The following is a 24,977-nucleotide window of genomic DNA, read 5'->3' on the forward strand; positions in this document are numbered from 1 at the left end:
TGTTAAACACATCATACCGACGGCAGAAAGTCAAATTAGTGTTGGAGGTTACGAAATGTGTAGCAAATGGAAGTCGTGGCTTCCTTGTCTTCCCCAATCGAAGAATGAGTTTCATCTCTGACGACCTTAAACCCTAATCGCCTTTCCGTCCTCCTAGAGTGACGGTCATGAAGGAAGCTCATCCTAACACTTTCCATTATATGGAGTTGTATGTTAATTATATTTACATGTACAGTGGTTTTCACCCTATTTCTCAGATCCTGTAGAATATTGTTCAGAGGAATCGTATTTCTTCATTCCATCGATAGTCCTGACGTTAATATATCACGTGAATCCAATTTTCTGTTGCCTCTAGAAAGCTCATGACATGAATGGACATACAACACTAACCAAATGTAAATGAAATCGCACATTCTTCAGGAGAAATTCGAGTGGGGATGAATATTTAATATGGCTACGTGCGTCTAATTTACTGCCTTTAAATGTCCGTACAGGGACCTTCTCAGGATAGTACGCTGCCTTCAGGACACACCAGTTTTGTTTCAGCGTTTCATTTTACGACGAGTGTATTCGGCGGCGTTTAGACAGCAGTCCTGCCCACAGGACAAGTGTTGGTCACGGGGGTTTGCTGTAGGCTTGGCGCAGAAACAGGCGGACTGTGGACGAAGCGAAATGGCGCGGGTGGTCTCTGATAGCCAAAGTCTCCGGACCGTCGCGGGAAGCTCCTCTCTATCGCGACCGGCAGGCATTGGATCCGGAGATTATACTGACAAACTGGTGCTGGTCCTCAGATGTCTGCTTCCGTCTAACACCAAAGGCGAGGCTGTCGTTTCTGTGGCTTCGCTATTTCCCCACCTAGTACCACGAACATCCCCCCCTTTCTCCTTCCCCCCCCTCTCTCTAGTGTTCTCATTTACCTTTTTCTCCTTTGACACATTACTAAAATTGTAGTAGGTGTATGCGAACGAACCGAAGAGAGTATTAATCCACTCGGGCGACAAAATAAATGATCGATTTGGGAACAGTATTTGAGAAATATTGTTACGTACAAGATCGAAAGGACTTTTTCACTGAACTAACCATATAACTATCTCTTACACATATAATAGATTCTTTGAGGCTTTTGAAATATTCGAGTGGTCTTGTCACGCAAAAAATTAAAGTATGTTATGGAGTTATTGGCCGGGAGGCCCTATATAGGATGTTAAGATTTTTCGCTATCTTGCCGCACCAGTCCCAGAGAATAGCGTGTTGTTAAATATATCACAAACACTTCCGTCGCTCATTTTTGTAAGAACAGCCCCCCTGTAGTGTACCACCCTGTCCGCAGAACTTTAAACCCTCTTCTCATTTACTTGTAGCACGCACTTAGAACGCGCAAGTAGAATAAATACAATGGCCTCAAATGTGCTAAGCTTATTACGTTGTTGCGGTGTGCAGTCGGACAATTGATTCGTTGCTGTTCTAGATGCTAATCTGTTATATGCAAATCTCCTCGACTCCACGTAACTGCTGCCATCTACATACACTTTAACCTTCTTACTGTATACAAGCCTTAGTCTCCGTCTGCAGTTTTAGCCCTTCCCCCTGTCCGCTTCCCTTCCCTGCCCACTCACCTTGACCTCTATTAGCAAACTTGATTATTCCTTGGCGCTTCAGGACGTGTCCTATTGAGCTATGACCTCTTTCAGTCAAATTGGGTCAAGCATTTCTTTTCTCCACGACTCGATCAGTACTTTATTAATCACGCAATCCCTCCATCTAATTAACATAAATCTGTTGCGTCACCTGTAAAAACCTCCTACTCTCTTATTGTCTCCACTAATTATGGTCAACATTTTGCTTCATTGTAAAGCTACATTCTAAAGACTTCCAGAGGAGAATTTGTACCACTTAAATTATATTCGATGTTAACGTCTTTTGTCTGTCTTCCTTTTATATCCTTTGTACTTCCGTCATAATCAGTTTGTGTCCAAATAGCGAAACTTTACTATTTCTAGGGTCTCATTTCCTAATGAAATTCCCTGTTATCATCTTACTTACTTCGACTGTGCTCCATTGCTTTGTTTTGCTTGTGTTGACGTTCATCTTATAATCACTTTTCACGTTCAGGCTAACCTCAAGAAAGCAAATGGTCAAATTGGGAGAATATTAAGGAAGAGTGGTTCACCTGTAGAGCAGGCCGCATATAGGACGCTGGTGCTACCTATTTTTGAGGACTGTTGGTGTGTTTGGTATCCGTACCAGGTCGGACTAAAGGAAGAAATAGAAGAAATTCAGAGGAGGGTAGCTAGATTTGTTGCCGGTAGATTCGAACAAAATGTTTTACGGAGATGCATCAGAATTTCAAATGGGAATCCCTGGAGGGAAGGCGGCGTTCGTTTTGGGGAACACTATCGAGAAAATTTAGAGAACCGGCATCTGACGCTGACTACCGAAAGATTCTGCTACCGCCAACATACATCGCGCGTAAGGACCGCTAAGATAAGATACGAGAAATTAGGACGCATACGGAGGCGTACAGTCAGTCGTTTTTCCCCTACCCTATTTGCGAGTGGAACAGGGGGTGAAATGACAAGTAGTGGTACAGGGTACCCTCCGGCACGCACCTTACAGTGGCTTGCTGGGTATCTACGTAAGTGTAGAAATAGTGTAAAGATTTTGATACGGGTTTTACTAATTGGTAGACTGGTTTATGAGGACGGTCTGCGTGGTTGTTTAGAGCTATTACCGCTACTGGAGACAAGTCGTTCGGCCGCAGACACAGTTAGTGCGACCCTTGGGAAGCTGGGATGGGTTGGTAGTATAACATATTTTATATACTGATACGAACAGAAGCTAATGGTCTGGTCCAAACAAAATAAGGAATATCGTTTCCTTACAAGTGATTAATGACATTTTATTCTGTATGTGAAATTTTAATGTAATTTATAATACAGGAATTGTTCCGTGTTTCTCCACTGCTGTCTCATTATCAGTTATGTTTGAATCATATTCTGGCACTGTGAACACTTTTAATTGAAAACAGCATGCTTCATGAAGAAGTAAATCTTTCGTTCAAACACACTTAAGTCCATCATTAAGTATGTTATTTTGACATCTCTGGTTCAGAATATTTAGAACGTATTGTACTAAATATCGTACTACAACATGAAATTTTACCCTTCCGGTAATTAATTGCAATGAAGAATTAAAATGTTGTTTATATTCAGATACTGAATTTAAGCTCAAAGAAGGTTTTTACAAAGCCTACTTGAAATAAGAATACACGCTAGTAGACTGACTTGCCAAGATGAAAAACTTCTCCAAAAGTTGAAGATTCAGAAATTGAAATTTACTCACATTTTTAGAACGTGTTTTTTCTCTACTTTCTCTCGTCTGCTAAAAAATTGTGACATTTTTTTAGCTGTACATTTAAACTAATGAAATATGGATTTTGGTATTACTTTTACAATTTCAAGCCATCCTGTGTGAGAAAAACTGAAGCTTGCACGAGTTCTACTTAACCAAGTGTTGGTCGCTATTCGCGAGTATAATTGATCGTTACTCATGTTATTTGCTTGTGGAGGCTATAACTGTGAATTTCAGTGCTTCCATTGCGAAAAGTTCAGTCGGAATGCATGTCTCAGGGGAAACAGTGTCCCGCTTATTCCAGAGTATTATGTTGCACGACACGAAACGCGCGTGCATCGACCTGAACTTTGTAAAATCTCGAAAGTCAGAAATGCGGTAAATAAATGATTCCTTCCGGAAGCGTATTAATAAAATGTATTTGCTGCAGTTGCCATGAACAAGTGTTCAGAATGACATACGGTGATTTTTTTGGCTGCAGAGGAAACTAATTAAAGAACAATTTCTGCATCCAAACGCCGAATAGTTTTCTGGGCTGCGAGAAAATCTCAGTTATTACTACGGGTGACATAGACTGTTCATTATACGGCTGGCTGACAAAAGAGAAAGAAAGTAGACTCATTCTAAATGTGCTCCTAGTAGAACTGCAATTACAAGTGCGATGGAAAACCTCTCGAACTCATAGTTCGTTACTGTGTTAAGGAGAGGTAAAGTTTTAAAAAAGATGGAACACAGGAAAGTTTACCATATATCCTCCTTGACCTTCAAAATAAGAAGTCGTTCGTGTGATCTGTAAGTTAAACATATCTGCAACAGAATTTCATAATGAAGGACTCGTCTGTTTCGCTGGAGCAAGTATCATTTAATTGGAGATTGCAGATATTTTTTTCATATGACATGCACCTGAGGACGGCTGTTGTAGGCGTTCGATTTTGCCCATTGTTACCAAAGACAAATTTGTACATGTCTTATTTTCCAACTTGAGTTTTTCTCTCGTCAATAACATCGTCTTCCTTAATTTTGTTTTCTTTTTGTTGATGATATGTATGCTGCGCAAGTACTCTCCTTATCTCTGAGAGAAAAATCACAAAAACCTCAGCCTGGCTAAATGGTTTTGTCACTATGAGGTAGGAGCCCATTACTCGGTATTTAGCTTGAGAACGTTTAACAGAGGTGTTTAATGCGTAGGTCTTGGTAGGCCAAAAAATTAGGCACCTCGATACCCCGTCATCAATGTCACAGCTGAAAGTTCTCGATTTTTGGTGCAACAGCCGTATAGTGGATAATGAAACAAAATGTTAAAAGCGTTAAAACCCCCTTGGCAGTTGTACAGACAGTCTCCATTTCACGTCACGACCAGTCGCGAACTCATATCTCTATTGTTCAGGAGTATGAATAGTTAACACGTTGTATTCATAGGTACTAATTCGCATTTTACATGTGAGTCCTTTTTAACTGTTCCATGTTCTGTTTTAAACTTGTCTGCTCCAGTTTTACAGAGGCTTCGCATGGCGTCGGCACGATTATGGGTTCCGCGTTGTATGGGTTAGCACGAGCCTCATATTTAGAAATGTTGGATGTGGTGGTGGCCACTGACGGCTTTAGAAGCAGCCCCGTACCGAGCATTTGCGCTGAGGCTATTGAGCCCCCCCGCTCCACATATGGTGACAACTCCTCATTATGGGACAAGCCTATAAAACACTGTCCACGTCATACGCGCCTGCATACCATACCGCGCCATAGCATTGATCCGCCGCCAGTGGAAAAACTTTTCCATAATCAACAACGAGCGAGAAGTCCTATGGGATTCGCGCGAAGGATTTCTTTTTGGAGATGTGTGGCTAGTTTTAGAGTATTACGCCAAAGTGGGAGTACCTTGGCCCCCACAGAGGCCCAGAATTATTTTAAGCTTGACGCATTATAAGAAATATTTACTCCAGATTTTAAATTTCAGTCTCTGTTTTCTTTTAACATTTCACAAAGACATCAAGGTTTCAGAGTTGAGTACCCTAATGGTTTCAAACAAGGGGATTCCTTTGGTTGTACAGAAGCGTTCCCCGGCCATGTCTTAGGGATCCGCCTTCCTCGTGGATATACTGTATTTACTCCAGTGCTCCATGCGACCCTGAAGGCGATGGAGCAAATATGTCTTTGTCGTCTGTTTCGATTCTCTTAGTGCCACACAATATCGTTGCAGCTTTGTACCCCGTACACAGCTCACATACTTTGCGAAGAAAAGGTGCCTGCCGACTCGAAGGGTGTCTCCCAGGCATTCATGCCGTACGACTTTAAACCAGCAGAGAAAATTTTCCAGTTAATAGATGATCAAACGTACTTCCTTCAACAGCACTGGAAGCAGTTACCATTCTTCTGGTTACTGGGAAATTTGTGGAAATAAACAAGAAGACCAAGCGCCCTGGAGTCTAGCAGGGAACCGACGTTACACTATGCGCTACTTCCCTGCAAGCTGCCACTGAACTATTGCGTCAAATATCCATGCAATTGTCGGAGGACGGGTGGCTGGCAGTGAGGAACAATGGGCTGCCAATTAAAGCCATCTCTCCGGCCGTGGCGTTCCTCTTGCCGATCACCTGGATTTGGTGAAGTGACCCTGACCCTGACCCGACCCCAAACTGGGCACCGTCGTCTAACACCGAACTTCCTACACCCCATAACACGGAACTTCATACCCCCCCCCCCCCTCCATAGCTACCGTAAATAATGTCCTACCCCCCCCCCCCCCCCCTCACAAGCTTGGAAGTCATTGCAAGTTGTGGTTCTGTATCTGTGAATGAGTGCATGGAAAGGATAGCATTGTGTTTGTTTTATAGATGAGGACAGAACGGAATGGAGAGGGAAAGTGAAACTATTTGGAGGCATACAGCCTACTACTTTTCATAGCACCAAAACACTGCCTAGACATCCGACGGACAGGATCACCACTAGCAATGTCACGTATCATTACTCCGTGATACACTGAGCAAAGTTCATGACATAGACAGCCCGTATAGTTATGAGGAGCTCTTTGACACCAGCTCTTCTCGTTTTGCCAGCCAAAAACTGGGGATGAAGCTTCCTTCCATTACCAGTTTCTGACTGGCTGTTTCCAGACCGAGTACCTGTGTATTTACATTCCGTAGGCGCCTCGACTACGAAGACGATTAAAAAGTAGTAAAATTAAAAAAAAAATCGCACAAGCTACAAAAGACTAAAAATGTTGTGCTGACTGGCGTGTATTGTGTACACCCACTAATATGTTGTGCGCCTAGAACCGCTCGGTCACCGCGGCCGGCTCGGCAGTAGGAGCACGATTCTGAACAAACTGGAATTTACGTATCTACCCCGAAAGAAGAAGCAAATTGAACACTGTGACAATCCTGTTGACGAAATGGATAAATATGTTGTTAGACAACAAATTTAGCGATATTTATGCATGATGCGAAGGAATACCAAACGTTGAGGAAACGTCACATATTTTATCACACAAAACTGGACTCAATGGCTAGTACGGAAACTTTAAGAAAAATTGTTCTGTTTAAGAAATTTTATATTAAAAGTTGGCAGCAAAAATGAGTCATCAGGTGCGAGTGATACAACGTAGCTGCAGAAAAGGCTTACTACAGTACATCAATATTTACGAAAGAATGACCCATCAGAATTAAACAGGCAGTGATTTATTCAAATGAACCGTGAATTCATGCACAATAGACTGTGACTAAATGTTATCACGTTGTTAGTGCGGCAAGAGTTTCGCCAAACAAAAATGCCGATCACTGTTTTATTGTTGTGCAATGCAGAACTTCGTAAGGGGGGAGGGGGGGGGGGAGAGAGAGAGAGAGAACGCTCTACTTTCAAGAATACCGCAGTGTACTATGTTACTCCCAGTCTTCTCTGTTTCTCGGACGTAAACACGATGACGCTGCCAACGTGAGCAGTTTTCAGTTAGTTTTGCCGGGTAATGCCATGCAATCCGTGCCACTGGCGCTGTGAAGTTAGTACTGATGAAATCCGTGCCACTGACGCTGTGAAGTTAGTACTTGGCCCCGTTCGTTTGTAGTCCGTCGTTTCCAGCGCGTACCACTGGAGTGGGGATTGCTTTGCCATTATCGTTATCTTCACAGTCACAAGGAGCAGGCAACGGTCTGTTTTAGCCCTGAGTTATGGGGAGTGTAAACTTTCCTCTTTAGAGTTGACCTTCTCTCCTACAACGGCTCACTTACCTCAGAAAAGGGCACATTACGTCCGATGTGAGGCAATTCCGTGATTATGCGCGCAACATAAAGTGACCAGAGCACCGAAAGAACTTAGAACCACATCAGGGAGTAACTGTCACGTCTTAATGATTTCAGTCTGAGGCGAAATAAACTGATGGCTCTTCACGAACAGAAATGAAATACTTCGACGGAGATTTGAAAGTAAACGAGAGATAAATCTTTATGCCCTTGCAAAAAACGCTGATGTCCTCTTGCCATCAACAGAAATTTAAGTGGTTCCAGAGCATAATTTGCTGTTGGTACTGGCTGTCTGTTGTCACTACTCAGAAAATGAACTAATGTCATATTTATTGGAAAATCTGTTTATGAAGAATTTAAAAAATCTAGATCGTGTGATATAGAATAAAAAGTAATTAATAAATCCGGAGACTTCAAGACTTTATCTCTGAAGTGAATCTGGGATCACTCATGACTGTATACATGATTGGTTCTCTTTCTGTAAGAGTACCCACAAAACGTCAGTTTCTCCGGTTTTCCTTCATTCTATTATCTCGAGCATCCTAAATTCCGCTACGCCGTTCAACGTTTTCGTCGCCCATTTCTGTTCTGTTATCCATGCTAATGCTGGTGTTGCATGGAGTTATAAAATTAAAAGAATTGTGAGATCTGATGATTGGAGAAAGCTTACTCCATCAAATTTGTCGTAGCCTCGTGGGTAAAATCCGTTGTGCTTTGAACTTGACTTGACAGGGACGTACGACAACTGCAATGCACAAGAAATCCCGATTATTCCTCTTTTTTCTGGCTTTTGTTCCGTAACGTTTCGCGGTCGGCATGTTGATTTTCGTATTTGGCAATGTTAATGATAGAAGGTGGCCCCACGCCGCCACTTCCCCACCGGAACGGAATTTGTGAATCCCATCTGTCTGTGCTTTGTGTTGTCCCACGTGAAATTGGGAGCACGTTTTCTAACTATTTGCGGATCGTGGAACTGAGGCAGGAGGTGCATTCACCTAGTCGGATGTGGGAGAACCGTCTAAAAATTACATCCACGCCGGCCTGCAGACCAGCCCTCCCGGCGGATTCTATCCGGGGCTGACACGCCTCCCCGAATACCCGGAAGAGGCGGGCTAACGCTTGCTTCTATCCCGACAGGTTAAATCCCGATTATTTCTGATGTGCTTAAAACAAATTTATATTGCTGGTTAAAGGAACGTTGGTTGTACCCTGTATCAAAAATTTTTATTACGGGTCAAGGTGAATACGAGATCGTACTGAAAAGTAATACCACCGAACTTCTTATTCTGTTCTCAGTTTCGGTTGAGGTATTACAAGTCAGGCACATTATTCGATCGATTTTCCCGCTTCGCTGACGCAAGTTGCCACTGGTGGGTTCGGTATTGTAACGTGGCAGCGTGTAACGTAACTATGTCGGTGCCTCAGAACCTCTCAGAAAACTGAAAGCAAGAATTCGAAGAGTTCGTCCATTCATGGAGCACCCTCTCCTTCCACATGACAATTCCTGATCTGTTACGAGCGCTGCGACCTCTGCAACAATCCGATGCCTTGGGTTCCCTGTCATCGATCGTTCTCCATATAATTTCGAATTGGTCCCATCCGATTTTCATTTGTCTCCGGAACTTGAAGCACATCTTCGAGTACTACACTAGTGATGAACCGGTGCAAGTAGAGCTGAGGCTGCAGCCCAAGTGACACAAGCCGCCGCTTGGGATGCCAAGCTGAGAGGGACGCCCAAGTACAAGATTTATTTACAGTGCACGTCGCGGTTAGTAGCGAAAACTGACAAGAGTGAAAGTGTACAACGGAAAATGGTGCGAGAGGGGGGAGGAGAGAGAGCAAATGATAAATCACTTGTGTGGAAAAATGTTCTCTAACCGTTCCTGATTAGTGATGATATACGTTCGTTGCGTTAAAGTTTAGCAGGCTAATATACGGTAATTGAAATGAAAATTATGTGATCGTATGACACTGATGGCCGGGAGTCCCCACCTGCCGGCCGCGGTGGTCTAGAGGTTGTAGGCGCTCAGTCCGGAACCGCGCGACTGCATAATCAGTGCATGGATGTGTGTGATGTCCTTAGGTTAGTTAGGTTTAAGCAGTTCTAAGTTCTAGGGGACTGATGACCTCAGATGTTAAGTCCCATAGTGCTCAGAGCCATTTGAACCACCTGGGGAAGTTCGACCGCCTGGTTGCAAAGTTTTGGGCGAGTTGCGTGTCGATGATCAAATGATGATGAGGACAGTGTAACACCCAGTTTCCTAACGAAGAAAATGTCTGACGTGGCCGGAACTGGAACACAGGCCCGGTGCGTAGCAGTCATACGCTCTATCCACTCAGCTAATGTGGCGTATTATAGTAACGCGTATTATAGTAACTGAAATTATTAATTATGAAAACTTTGCTCTCAGTTTCAGCATTTGTGATTAATAACGAAAGCGTATCGTTTGCCAGCTGTAGTAGTGTACGTTACAATCGTGTTATTTTAACAAAATTTATTTTGTACTAAGACTATATTCTTTACTGGTACGAATTACAAAACTTCTTCTGACGCGATTAAATCTTTCGGTCGCACATTCAACTGCACCAGACCTTTCAGCGCTAGGTGGCACTGCACCCTCAGCTGGAGGCTCTCACCTGAAGAAAAACAGTGAGGTGACCCATACTTGGAGGATATCTCCCCTAGAATTCTTCATAGTTTTGCTGTAGGCTTCTTCTGATATGTGATTGGCGAGCTGCGGTTCATCACCTCATCAGCGAAGTTATTTATTAGGAACATCAGTTGCTGTTTAGTAACGCCCACGTCTCCTCTGCTAAATGACACAAATATTCACGCAGCATATTACTTGCTGAAAGCATTTTTGCTCCATCTTCAGTAATGTTTAATTTGCTTGCATCTGCAGGAGCTAAGTGCTCTGACTCATCCAATTTGTCAAGTCCCTTCGACTATCTACATAAAGGATGATTATAATTAAAGTTCCAATTTCAAAAACTGAAAAAAAAGAGCCGCTGCTCAGAATGACCTCAAATTGGAAGGGAATATTATCGAATAAGGGGGAAGCGTTATGGAGGCAAGAAGAATCTAACGAAAATTTTCCCATTAGATGGCTCTGCAAGTGTCATACCTTAAATGGCTTCAGATATACGGCTACCGCGTGAGTTGCACATTAAACCAACAACATTGTACAATGTGCATGACCGCACAAGTTCGCATTCAACAGTTATGACTCTGTTTCTTAGGTAAGCCTTACGCTAAAGCAAAGTAGTGCCACATCGGATGGGATAAATCAGTTTTTAATTGTCTTTGAGACCAAAAACAGCATTAAAAATATAAAAAGGCCAAAAGCCGCATAAAAATCAAGAATGAAATTGCTTTTTAATCATCTTGAGACTGGCACGAGACATGTTCAGTATACTCTTCACCGTTTCGTGACGCAAGTTGAAATCTAGAACACCATTTTCCACAGCAGATAGGACTATCTCGCAGGTCTCGTTCAAATTCTGTTGCACAGTTCGTTCCTTCAGTTCAGCTACGTTTGTAATCGGTTGACTGAACACAGCCTCTTTCAGATCTTCCTTCGAAGCAGAGTTCCTTTTTTCCCTTCTTACAGGGTTTTGAAACTGGAAGTTTAATTATTATCACACTGCAATTTACTGTCGTAACGTACAGACTGAAACACGTCTGGTCTTGGAATGGACGTTGGGGTCGATCGTGAAATGTCATTGTAACACCTTTCTCGACCTTGCTGTGGCTATAAAAGGCTTAGGGATTTCCTCTCACCTAAGCATTACGATCCTTTGCAAATACTTGTAAGTATTCTGCGATAGATTCAACAGAAATTGGGAAGATTTGTTCTGATTGTGTTGCCGAGTTGAGTGTACATTTGTTAATGTCGTTGTTTAATGTTTTGGTGATGGATGAACATTTCTGTACAGGGAGTACCCATGCGACCACTACACGGCTGTGATCAACGTGACGTTGCTGAGCACGGGATGTCCGCGGACCCACGTGCACGAGACGGCGCTGCAGCTGCTGCAGATCTTGGACCGGCGCTTCTTTGGTACCGTCGGTCCGCTGCCGCCCGCAGAAGGCGACCTGCAGGGTGAGTACCCCTCACCCACAAACCCATCCTACTTATGCCCCTGGAGCGACGGCCAGAGCGTTACCCAGCACTGTGGCCCAGGCAGCATAGGGTGGTAAGCTGGAAAAGGTCTATTGTTCTGTACAACAGACTATCCAAGGGTACCACTCATACGAGTAGCTTTTGTGCTGACCATCTACCAAGCGGCGGATACCAGTTCATTGTTTGTGTGTTGACTCAGATTCGTATCTCACCTTTCCCCAGTTTGTGTCAGAAGGCTGCATATTCTAAGTTAACTTTTCGTCAGCCGCCGAGCTCTGGGATGGTTTTATTCTAATGCACTATGTGATCAAAAGTATCCGGACATCTGGCCGAAAATTACTTACAAGTTCGTGGCGCCCTACATCGGTAATGCTGGAATTCAATGTGGTGTTGGTCCACTCTCGCAGGCATACCTTCAATCAGGTGCTGGAAGGTTTCTTGTGGAATGGCAGCCCATTATTCACAGAGTTTTGCACTGAGGAGAGGTATCGATGTCGGTCGTTGAGGCATGGCACGAAGTCGGTATGATGTGTTTAACAAGCACATGACGCAAGAAGTTAGGAGAAGAACAGGCTTTAAGCATTGAAACAGTAACACTAACTTAGTTCACTATTTATCTTGAACGAAAAAACATGCGAGTAGCAGCTTTGTCTATCGCAAGTGTTCTATAGGATTCACGTCAGGACTCTGTGCAGGCCAGTCCATTAGAGGGATGTTATTGTCGTGTAACCAGTTCGCCACCGGCCGTGCATTATAAACAGGTAATCGATCGTGTTGAAAGATGCATTCGCCATCCCCGAATTGATCTTCAGCAGTGGAAAGCAAGAAGGCTCTTAAAACATCAGTGTAGGCCTGTGCTGTGATAGTGCCAGCAAAACAGCAAGGGGTGCAAGCCCCTTCTATGAAAAACACGACCACATCATAACACCACCGCCTCCGAATTTTACTGTTGGTACTACACACTCTGGCAGATGACGTTCACCGAGCATTCGCCATATCCACACCCTGCCATCGGATCGCCACATTGTGTACCGTGATTGGTCACCCCACACAACGATTTTTCCACTGTTCAATCGTCTTAATGTTTACGCTCCTTACACCAAGCGAGGCGTCGTTTGGCATTTACCGGCTTATGAGGAGCATCTCGACCGTGAAATCCAAGTTTTCTCAGCTCCCACCTAACGGTCATAGTACTTGCAGTGGATTCTAATGCAGTTTGGAATTCCTCGCGTACAGACGTATGATACAAGTGACACCCAATCACCTGACCACATTCAAAATCTGTGAGTTCCGCAGAGCGCCCCATTCTGCTCTCTCAGGATGTCTAATGACTACTGAGGTCGCTGATATGGAGTACATAGCCGTAGGTGGCAGCACAATGCACCTGATATGAAAAACATATGTTTTGGGAGTGTGCGTATACCTTTGGTCACTTAGTTTATGTACTCTGTTCCTCCACGTACCAGTGTCCATTAGTCCTCCTTTTCTACAGGTGAGGAATGTGTAATGAACGGCGCCTGACAGGTCTTAGCTACAGACCTTCAGTTCGCTTGATTCCTGGTTCTCCAGCTGTTGCTCACCGATAATCTGAAAATAACCATTTGCAGTAATTCATTTCGAGGTCCTCACTACACATTGGAGCAACGACAGATCTAAATGTAAGTTGATTGTATTCAACTTAGATTCCGAGAGTTATTGTTTGGCTGCACTTTCCGCTCTAAACATGTTTTACTGATAGCGCAGTTAATAGGAGACCATGAATAACTAGACTATTCACTAACTTACAATTAAATCACATGGAGAAAATTAATGTGCTGAGCCGTCGGAAACATTACTCACGCGTGTGCGACAATATCAGAAATCACTGCGTATAGAGTAGTCACATATGACAACACTGCGTGTACATGTAACAGAGTCAGCTGTACCAGCAAAACTTAGAAGGTTGAGTAGATTGCTGTAATACTTGTAATACCAACGACAGGAAATTTATGGAAAGCGAAGACTAAAAGTTAAAATATTATGAGTTTGTTTTCAATAACCCGTGCATTATTTGTTAGTGTAAAGAACACCAATGAATGAGCAAAAGTAATAGATGGAACGGCAAGGATATATTTGCATTTTTAAATGTGCCTTCAGTAACTGGTATCATTTTGTACTGGAGGCAGAAGAAACAGGCGAGACAGAAGAACACAAGGAGAAAAAACAACGATTAGAGAAGAGAGAAAATTTTTAAAACTACCTGAATTACTTTAAGCTGAAGAATGCTTAAACAAATAAGAGAAGATGAATATAAGCATGAAGTGTCAATATGGTTCTATCAGCTCCCGTTCCACTTCTAAATGAGATTGTCATCCTGCGATATAATAATTATGATTTATTGTATTGTCAGTATTTTTCATATCTACTTGAGAACATAATTATATCTCACTGATTCATCCAGCTAGTGCTCTTTTTTACGCTGTGAAGTGGATTGTTTACATGGAATTTCATGTTTCTGACGGTATTAGGTAAATAAGGATTTCGCAGTAAAAAAACGGAGGTTTGATATTATACAGTCTCCATTGGTCGATCATTCAGTGAACAGTGAATTTCCGTCAATATAAGAATCCAAATGTTTGTACTGCTAATGAATACCATTATTTGTCACTGTATCTGTTTCGACTATGACGCTGAAATTTATATAAAACAAGGTGAAGCGCACCCATTTTAGTCTTACTTGCCCTACAACTAAACTTGTTTTCACACGGCGTCACACACAAGAAGTCGTGTGAGCTGTTGTTTTACAGGAAATAAAAGTTTTAACTGTGATCGCGTTACTAATAGTTAATTAACGCATTTGGATTCAAGGTTAATTGTTTCCGCAATCGGCGACTTTTTGATGATGTCGCTGCAGTATACGAGAAAGTAACTTCATTGAGTGACTGTACAAGGATACAGGATGACTTAAATAGAATTCCTGTTTGGTGTGATGAATTGGCTACGTGCCCTAAATGTAGAAGAATGGAAGCTATTGCGGATGAGTAGGAAAATGAATCCTATAAATTTCTAATACCGTTGCGGTGGTGTGCTACTTGATACAGTCATGTCGATTAAATATGTTGGCATAAATTTGCAAAACGATGTGAAACGGAAGGAGCACATAAAGCATGTAGTGGGGAAGGCGAATTGTAAACTTCGGTTTACTGGGAGAGATTTAGAAAAGTGTGTATCATCTACGAAAGAGACCACATATAGAACACCAAACATGAGCCGGCATTGTTTACTGCTCGAGTGTTTGGGATCCGTACCAGGTCGGATCGAAGGAAGACATCGAAGCAATTCAGAGGTGGGCTGCTAAATTTGTTACCGGGAAGTTCGACCAACAACCGAATGTTCCAGAGATGCTTCGTGAACTCAAATTAGAATCTCTGAAGGGAACACGACGTTCGTTTCGCGAAACATTGAGAAAGTTGAGAGAACTGGTGTTTTCGACGGATTGTAGAACGATTCTATTGCCGCAAACATACATTTCGCTTAAGGACCACGAAGACAAGAGAATTTAGTTCTTAAGCGGAAACATATAGATAGTCGTTTTCCCATCGCTCCATTTGCGACTGGGATAGGAAAGGAAATGACTAGTACTGGTTCATGGTACCCTCCTCCACACACCATATAGTGACTGACGGTGTATTTATGTAGCTGCAAATTCTTCTCCAAAATATATCATAATCAGTGTACAAAACAATCAAAATTATAAATCGTTTCTGTATGGTCACACAAATTAGTGAATACGTACGTATCGTAGCAAGGTAAACTTACACTGCCCAGTCCCATTTGGACATACCTTTTAGTGAGTGAAGAAATTTCGATAATTGAAACGAAAATGTCAGTTACTAATTAACTGCCTGCATTAACTGTTTCATGAAGAAGCTGTTGAACCAACTAATTTACCAGAACACTCGCTCGCATTAACGACTACGAAAATATTCTGTATGGTAAGTTGATCTACGCTTCAAATTTCTTTGCATGGATGCTCCAGAAAAACAAGCAGGCGTAAGTAAACATGCGCTTGTTATATTTGTGATCAGTGAAATGCAAAATAAAAGTTGTTTATCGTTTTTCTTGAATGTTTGTTGAATGCTTCTGTCACAACTAATTTTCTTTTAGATTCCTGGTTGGCTTTTCGTGAAAACGTTACGCATCAGACAACTTTGTGGCGCTTTTTAACTGAATTGAATCGTTAAAATTTTTTTCTACTCAAGACAACACAAATTTCCTACAGTCTTCGTGAATAAAATAATTTTTTCTATTTAAAATTATCACGCTAAAGGTGCTTCCAGAACTTGATCCAGAAACTTGTTACAGGCACCCTGACTACAGCTACATTTCCATCTACACTGTCCAAACCACTGTGAAGTGTGTGCGGAAGGGTACATCCCATTGCACGAATATTTATAATTATAATTAGGGTTTTTTCCCCGATTCATTGACGTATGGAGGGCAGGAAGGATGATTGTGTAAATGCCTCCGTTCGTGCTGTAATTGATCTAATCTTATCCTCTTGATACCTACGGGAGCGATACGTAGGGGTTGTAGTATATTCTCTGAACCACCATTCAAAGCCAGTTCTTGAAACTTTAGAAGTTGGCTTTGTCGGAATAAAATACGTCTGTTTTCAAGAGCCTGCCTGTCCAGTTTCTGCAGCACCTCTATGACACTGGCCCACGGATCAGACAAACTGTGACCATTAGTGCTGCCCTTCTCTGTACAGGTTCAGTATTCCCCGTTAGTCATATCTGATAAAGGGCCCACATACTCGAGCATTGTTCTAAAACTGGTCGCACTGTAAGCAATCTTCTTTGCAGACAGATTGCGAATTCCCAGTATAGTACCAATAAACCGAAGACTACCACCTGCTTTACCCACGACTGAGACTGTGGCCATGTCATTTCGTATTACAACAAAGTATGCGTTGACCGTTTCCAACAGTGACTATTGGTGTTATAGTCATAGGATACTAAGTTTTTTTTCTATTTGTGAAGTATACAGTTTTACATTTCTAAACATTTAAAGCAAGTTGCGAGTCTTTGTACTATTTTGAAACCTTACCATGATCTGACTGAGAAATTACGCAGTTTCTATCAGGCTGTGCATCATCTGCCAGATGTCTGAGCTAATTGTTAACATTGTCTGCGAGGTCATTAATATATTGCATGAGTAGCAAAGGCACTTCCTTGCAGCACACCAGATATTACTTTTATATGTGTCGATGACTCTTCAGCTAAGATAACGTGCTGCATCCTACCCACAAAAAAAATCGTCATTTCAGTCGCAAATTTCTCTTCACGTCTCATGCAGTCGTACGTTTGGTAATAAGCGTAGATGTGGTACTGAGTCAAATGCTTTTCGGAAATCAAGAAATATTGCATGTAACCATCTTTTGAATGTTGCAGTTTTTCTTATTTCCGTGCTTGCTATAAAATTGGAGAGGAATTCCGCATTATGCAAGACACTTTCGTAGTTTTGTTTTCCCCCATATATGTTTCAGCACTTTATGTGCTATCTTCAATGGGTTTGTTTATTTTCCTTCTGCAAAATTGTTCAATGTTAACATTTAAACAAACCTTCAGTACAATTCTTTTTAAATTTGTAAAATGAACGATTATTGTCAACTTTTTTTACATTGGTTTGCATATAGTGCAGATTCGACATATGGATCACTAAGTTGACGCATTCTATATTGTTTATTTACGATATGTCTAAAGTTTCTCGTTTTATAGTACATTTGGAAATAAAGTGGATGTATGCGTTTATTTATTTACATACCTCATGTGGAGCTACTGGATATTTATGCTAGGAGCCTTACGTCTACTACGCAATCTACAGCTTGTCATCTACTGTAAAACTAGAAACTTGCGACTTGTCATAAATAAGCAACATAGAATGCCGTAATGATACATATGTCGACTCTGTACTGTATGCAAACCAAAGTAAAAACATTTGACAGTTGGTGCTCATTTTACAAATGTTAGTAATTTTTACTAGAAGTTTCTTTAAAGATTAACATGTAACGATTTTTCAGAAGGAAAGTAAACAAACCCACCAAAGATAGCATAAATAGTGCTGAAACATATCTGAGTGAAAACAAAACTACAAATATGGCTTGCGTAAGGTGGAATTCCTCTCCAATATTGCGTCTGCCTGACTGTTTTGATCCAAAGCTTTCAGTATGTCATGCGAGAAAAGTGCGAGTTGTGTTTCAAATGATCGATGTTTTCAGAATTCAGGTTGGTTAGCATTGAGGAGATGATTTTCTTCGAAATATCTAAGTATGTCTGAGTTCAGGATATGTTCCAAGATTCTATAACAAATTTATGTTACGCGTAATGGACGGTAGTTTTCTGGATTCCTTCAGTTACTTTTGTTAAGTGTGTGTGACCTGTGCTTTCGTGTAACTACTGGGCAGGATTTTTGTTGATGGCTCTCCAATAGATTATAGTTCAAAGACTATGGGTCGAGATCAGTCTGTTTGCACAAGTATATCAAACTGTACTGGTAACAAAAACACAGTAAGTACTGACCTTTGTGATTCACAGTGATAAAGAAAACATTATATTGCCCGGAGGCGACTATTTTGTTGTTTCAGCCTTAGCGCTTATGAGGCTCACATTTGCTCTTCTTCTAATTAACAATTGTCATGGAGCAATGTTTTCACATTTTATACCTTTACTATCGGAGTCAGCGACCACCCGAGACAAATATTTCCATGGAGTAATATGGATTTTTGCCTCGTATAATATCCATAATGTGTTCAATATGAAAACTGACTGTTGACTTGCGCTGTATACTTGGTTGGCGCGCTCTCCAAGAGTTTTCCTTGGCGTGCTTTCTCTTCCTTGACACAGAGGGACTTTCATCCAGCTTTTCTTATCCTATCGTTACAGTCGTATCAACTTGATTCGTGAACAATAACCCATATAATATTTTCACTGGATGCTTTACATGTACAGAAATGATTCATACACTATCTGATCAAAAGCATCCAATACCGTACGTAATACGGAATTGAGCACTAGATGCCACGAGTTGCGGGCCCGCCATTATGAAAGGAGGTGAGAGTATTGTGATGATAGAAAAGAAGCAGTGACAGGAGGATGGTTTTGGCAGTAGAATTCAGTGACTTCGAACGTGGACTAGTCATTGAACGTCACCTAAGAAATAAGTACAGTAGAAACTTTTCAACCCTTCTAAACCTGCCCCAGTCGCCTGTTGGTGCTGTGATTGTGAAGTTGAAACGTGAATGAACAACCACAGCTGATCCAAGACTACGTACAGATCATGTTCTCACGGACAGGGGCTGTCCAGCGTTGTGGCACGGTTGTAAAGAATCGCATGAAATCAGCGCAGAAAGAATCACTTTTGAGTGCCAAAGTACTAACAGCAGTCCATCTACCACAATGGCTGTGCTTAGTGAGTAAAAAGGAATAGGGGACAACACCTCATGAGCCACACATTTAGACAGTGGTGAGCTACTGCCACTGGACAGTGGATGATCGAAAACGAGTGATTTGGAGTGATGGACCCCGGCGTCCAACCTTCTCTGGTTTCGGCTCTTGAGGAAGAGCGGACTGCCGCTCGTCCACAGACATTGTCATCTCTCTGAAAGTGTCCTCAGCAGTTTTCAAGCCGTCATAAAGGCTAAAGGTGGACAACTCCGTGTTAATGTCTACTAATAGGTACTCGGATACTTGTGATGAGCTAGTGTATTTGATACAAAATCAGAAATGAACGTAAATAATGAAAATACCTATAAAGTACAGACAAAAAATCTATAAATGATTGAAAATTATGAATGAAATAAACAGCTGGTATTCCACCCTCTTGTTCGTTGGGTACTCCAAAAATGAATTTGTGAATGGCAATATCGTGAAAAATTCTAATCGTGCTGAAAACTGTGACAGCGGGACGTGTGTCGTGCCTGGACAACTCAGTCGTTAATATCCGGGGAACGGCAAGGTTTCGATTCAGATGTCCAGTTCGACACATGGTTTTAATCTGACAGTAAGTTTCATAATACCGCACACGCAGCTACAGAGCGAAAGATTCATTTACGATCCAACGCTAGTTTTTGAATAGTAATTTGAAAGGTGTTGACTAGTACACTGTAGCCGGCCGATGTGGCCGAGCGGTGGTTCTAGGCGTTTTAGTCTGGAACCGCGCGACCGCTACGGTCGCGGGTTCAAATCCTGCCTCGGGCATGGATGTGTGTGATTTCCTTACGTTAGTTAGGTTTAAGTAGCTCTAAGTTCTAGGGGACTGGTGACCTCAGATGTTAAGTCCCATATTTGCTCAGAGCCATTTTTGAACCAGCACTGTAGGCAAAGCTGTCATCAGTTGACCGCTTTGGGTACAATAAAAAGTAACATTCCATAAAGATTAAGATTTTCGCGCCGTTTCTAGTATTCTGCCAAACAATGGATGATTTTGTTTGCAGAGCTTTACATTACTAGGAGGTGACCTTTAACTAACCATCCTCTCGTACATAAAAAAATGCGAGTTTATTAAATACGCAGGTTAAAGTATGTTCGCTGACAGTATCTACCTTGTTCTTGACGGTCTTCTTAAATTCGAATGCACTGCTGCAATTGATTTCGGAAGATTTCTCGCCCAAACTGGCATCTTAGCAAGTAGGGCTACAACGATTCATAATTCTTGTTTGTTATTGCAAAATCTTTTTCTCTCTCTCTCTCTCTCTCTCTCTCTCTCTGTGTGTGTGTGTGTGTGTGTGTGTGTGTGTGTGTGTGTGTGTGTGTGTGTGTGTGTGTGTGTGTGTTTTGAATGTGATTCCGGCACATTATGTATGTAATTTTTGGTGGAGTATGTATTTCATCAATTAATTTGAAACCAAGTGGGCATAAGAAATTGAATCATCTGTTTTCCAGATTACCCCTGAAACGTTTTGATTATAGGTAATTCTTCATACATCGTTATAATAAGGCGTTTATTTAATCCTCAAATAAAAAGAAAGTAAAACTAGTAAGCGGAAGCTCATGATGGAAATTGTCCGACATTCGTGTCCGGCCTTTGTGTATAGCTGCCATTCTGCCACTGTCTTGCAACGTAAGCAGCTTGACGAGTCACAGACCACAGACGCTTTCCAGTGCTGCACTTACGTTCGCTTTGTGCGACGTGGAAAAGTTTGCGCTACAGCAGTTGCTTACATACCACAAGATGTATATTAGTGGTAGCTGCCACGTCGCTCTCATTAGTCTCCGCTGTAAACACGCGACTAACGTTCAGGGTCAGTCCTTCGTTAGCTACGTGCGCTGCTGCAGTAGTCCGCTTCCTCACTGCTTACGTTAAATAATTTGTTTCGTGTCGCGCCGACGGCACTAAACAGTTCGCGTTGGTAGTACTCATAAACTTCCACTGTAACGAAATGCGAACATTTTGTAACTGAATGACGAAGTCAACACTTATTCATCCTATTTTCATTGATTGCACTTCCGTTCAAGCCTACGATGCAGACAAATACACCCAGAAAAGATTTCCTAAGTCTTAAATCTATATTAGATATTAATAAAGTTCTTTTTTCTGAAATACTTGCCTTGCTATTGGTAGTTTTTATTTTATATCCCTTCCCCTTCGATAATTATCTGCTATTTTGCTTCCCAAATAGCAAAACTCGTCTACTTTTAGTGCCTCATTTTCCCATCTAATACCTTCACAGCCTTTGATTTAATTCAGCTATATTTCATTACCCTTGTTACACCATTATTGATGTTCATTCCATAATCTGTTTTCAAGACGCTTCCACTCCGTTCAGCTGTTCTTCCAAATATTTTGTCGTCTCTGACAGAACTACAAAGTCAACGGGAAATCTCAAACGTTTCATTTATACTCGATGAGCTTTAATTCACTTTCCAAATTTATCGTTTTTCCCTTAACTGTTTGTTCAGTATACATATTGAATAACATGGGGGATATGCTACATCCCTGCCTCCCTCCCTTCGCAAGTCTGCTTCCCTTTCATGTCCTTCGACTCTTGTAACTGTCATCTGTCTCAGTACAAATTGTAAATAACCTTCGCACACTGAATCCCTGCTTCCTTCAAAATTTCAAACAGTATGAAATTGGACTGTATGGTTCCAATCTCATACATCTTGGACAACAGGTGTAATAGTTTTCTCATTGCTGACTCTCTCAAGAAACTCAATAGTTCTGAGGGAATATCATCTACTCCAGGGGCCCTTTTTCAGTTTAGGTGTTTCAGTGCTGTGTCAAATTCTTCCCGCTGCACATACGTATTTCCTACCTCAGTTTCACGCAATTCCTCTTCTCTTTCTCTAACACTGTCCTCCATTTAGACATCTCTATATATTTCATCTACCTATCAACTATTCCTTATTTTCGTAGTACTAGCATGCCATCTGAGCTGCTGATATCATACCGATACTTCTCCTTTATTCTCATATCCAGCATTATCTTTCCCCTAGTTATCCGTTTTCTTCAGCACTGCATTCATCATCTAGGCATACCTGCTTAGCCATTTTGCATTTACTGTCAGTTTCATTTTTTAGACATCTGTATTCCCTTTCACCTGCTTCATTAGCTGCATATTTACATTTGCTGCTTTCATCAGTTAAATTTAATATCTCCTGTATTATCCAGGAATTTCTATTAGACCTTGTATTTTTACGTATGTGACCCTCTGTGCGCTGCCTTCCCTATTTCATTTTTTGAAGTTACCTATTCGTGTTATATTGTATTTTCTTCCCCCGGTTCATCCCAACCTTGTCTAAACGTTGCGCTTGCCCCACACCACGACTCCAGACCTCAGGCGGTCTTCCGCTCAGGCGTTGGCGTTCATATCGTGCGGCTGCCCGAAGGCAGACAGGTTCCACCTAAGGTGCAGTGATTTGGAGCCCTTGGACTGACTGGCCTGACTGCGTGTTTTGCATGAACAGGTGCATGATTGTACACATCTGAAGATGGGATTTTAAAATCAAATGATTACCACATACCACAATTGAAGCGGATATCCTTAAATTAATTAAACAACTGTGCAGGGTTGTACGAAATCGTACTTTTCGTATAAACAACTCCATAGCAGCTCAGGAGATCACGATTAGAAATAACGTTCGTATATTGTCACGGTTTTAAACATTGCTTCCGCCTCGAGATTCCCCCCCCCCCCCCCCCCCTCCCATGCAACTTACCGTGGCAGACTAGTTCAGTCTCACCCAATATTGGAGTATACACTAAACACGTGCGGGAGAAACATTTTCTGTACATGTCGAAAGTCAACCTCACCTGGTATTGATGTATACTCGAATTGCATCCCCGATAAACTTTTTCTTTACACGTCAAATCTCCTTCTCATCCTGTACTGTTGTATACACTAACAGTAAGTGCATTATCGAAAACTGTCTTTCTCGGCACTATTGAATAAACTCTACGTTAACATGTTACCAAACGTGATGGAATACTCTTTCGAAAGTGATATCGATGTGTGTTTCCAATGCTGATGTGATAGCGGAAAGAGAACATGTTTGAATAACTCCCGATAAATAGCACACATTACAACGTGAGAAATAACTAGTAAGAATCATTAACTTGAAAAGTTCTGTCTGTTATGTGCAGTCACTAACCTGTAAATAGTCACTGATATACAATTAAGTAATATTTGTATGAATGTGGACGTCAAAGAGATGATGTACCACTCCTATAAGCCGAAAAGTCGAGAAACTGTAATATGCAAGTTTTGCCAACAAAATATGTTATATTTGACGTAGAATTTGCTACCTGTCTAGATGTATGCACCTTGGTTTCCTAATTACAGTTATAGGTGTCCATAGTGATATTTGCAGTTGGACGTTAAAGCTGTATAGAATTAGTCCGTCTATGAGTGTGTATGGTATGTTTATGCCACTAAATTGCTGTTCATAATACAAGACGTTTCGCCTCGCGATAGTCAGGATCGCGGCTGTTGCCGAAATGCAGTCCCCAGTATTTTCAACACAGTGGAGGCATGGTGTTGTCAAAAATGGTTCAAATGGATCTGAGCACTATGGGACTTAACATCTGTGGTCATCAGTCCCCTAGAACTTAGAATTACTTAAACCTAACTAACCTAAGGACGTCACACACATCCATGCCCGAGGCAGGATTCGAACCTGCGACCGTAGCAGTCGCGCGGTTCCGGACTGAGCGCCTTAACCGCGAGACCACCGCGGCTGGCTATGGTGGTGTCAATTGTACAGTTCATTTTGACATTAATATACAACAACATATCAAACTGAGGAGACGAGGACTGTACTGGTTCATACCTAGGTTGTCAATAATAGTGTTTACCGCTCAGTGAGAGTTGTTTTGAATACGTTCATCTCATCGAATGCTGGACTTTGGTTACATTTTACCCACACGAAGCAAAAAGTGTAGCTTTCAAAACACACTTTCTTGACTTTTTATTATGACAGTAAACATATAAAGAGGTGTCATGACAATAATGAAATAAATCCATTATTAATACCCGATGTGAAGTTACATAAGCAAAAGAGGTGGCTCTGGCTCTGAGCACTATGGGACTTAACTGCTATGGTCATCAGTCCCCTAGAACTTAGAACTACTTAAACCTAACTAACCTAAGGACATCACACACATCCATGCCCGAGGCAGGATTCGAACCTGCGACCTGCCGGCCGCGGTGGTTTCGTGGTTAAGGCGCTCAGTCCGGAACCGCGCGACTGTTACGGTGGCAGGTTCGAATCCTGCCTCGGGCATGGATGTGTGTGATATTCTTAGGTTAGTTAGGTTTAAGTAGTTCTAAGTTCTAGGGGACTGATGACCACAGATGTTAAGTCCCATGGTGCTCAGAGCCATTTGAACCTGCGACCGTAGCGGTCGCGCGGTTCCAGACTGTAGCGCCTAGAACCGCTCGGCCACTACGGCCGGCTAGCAAAAGAGGTGATGTCAAAGTTGACTAAGCGTATTTGTATAAGCTTGTTTTCTGTTTCTACATTTACTTGAGTATCAAACATGAACATTTTTGTTGTTTATATATGTTATTATCCGATAGGTTTTCTTCAGTGGCTCTTTTTTTTTTAAAAAAAGAAATTTCAGTTTTTTGTTTTGTTTTCAGTATCAACGTTAACATTAGGTCTAATTACTCATGAATACAGAAATATTTCTTCCAAATACTTTGGAACTTTATTTCATAAAGCGTTGAATGCAATAATATTAAAACAAAATTTATTCGCAGAACCAGTGTGATACGCTTATCTTTTGTGTA

The 24,977-nt window shown here is 41.7% G+C and overlaps 1 protein-coding gene across 2 annotated transcripts in view; it reads left to right on the plus strand.

The window, feature by feature from the left end:
- Positions 1-24,977, plus strand: part of LOC126343774 (protein furry) — a 1,073,323-nt gene that overhangs the window by 448,022 nt on the left and 600,324 nt on the right. For both annotated transcript variants that reach the window (XM_050001966.1, XM_050001967.1), the window contains exon 24: positions 11,520-11,686. In XM_050001966.1, the coding sequence (XP_049857923.1) occupies positions 11,520-11,686 (167 nt within the window). The remainder of the gene's footprint in view (positions 1-11,519; positions 11,687-24,977) is intronic.

Source organism: Schistocerca gregaria, chromosome 1 (genome assembly GCF_023897955.1).
Source record: "Schistocerca gregaria isolate iqSchGreg1 chromosome 1, iqSchGreg1.2, whole genome shotgun sequence".
NCBI lineage: Eukaryota > Metazoa > Arthropoda > Insecta > Orthoptera > Acrididae > Schistocerca > Schistocerca gregaria.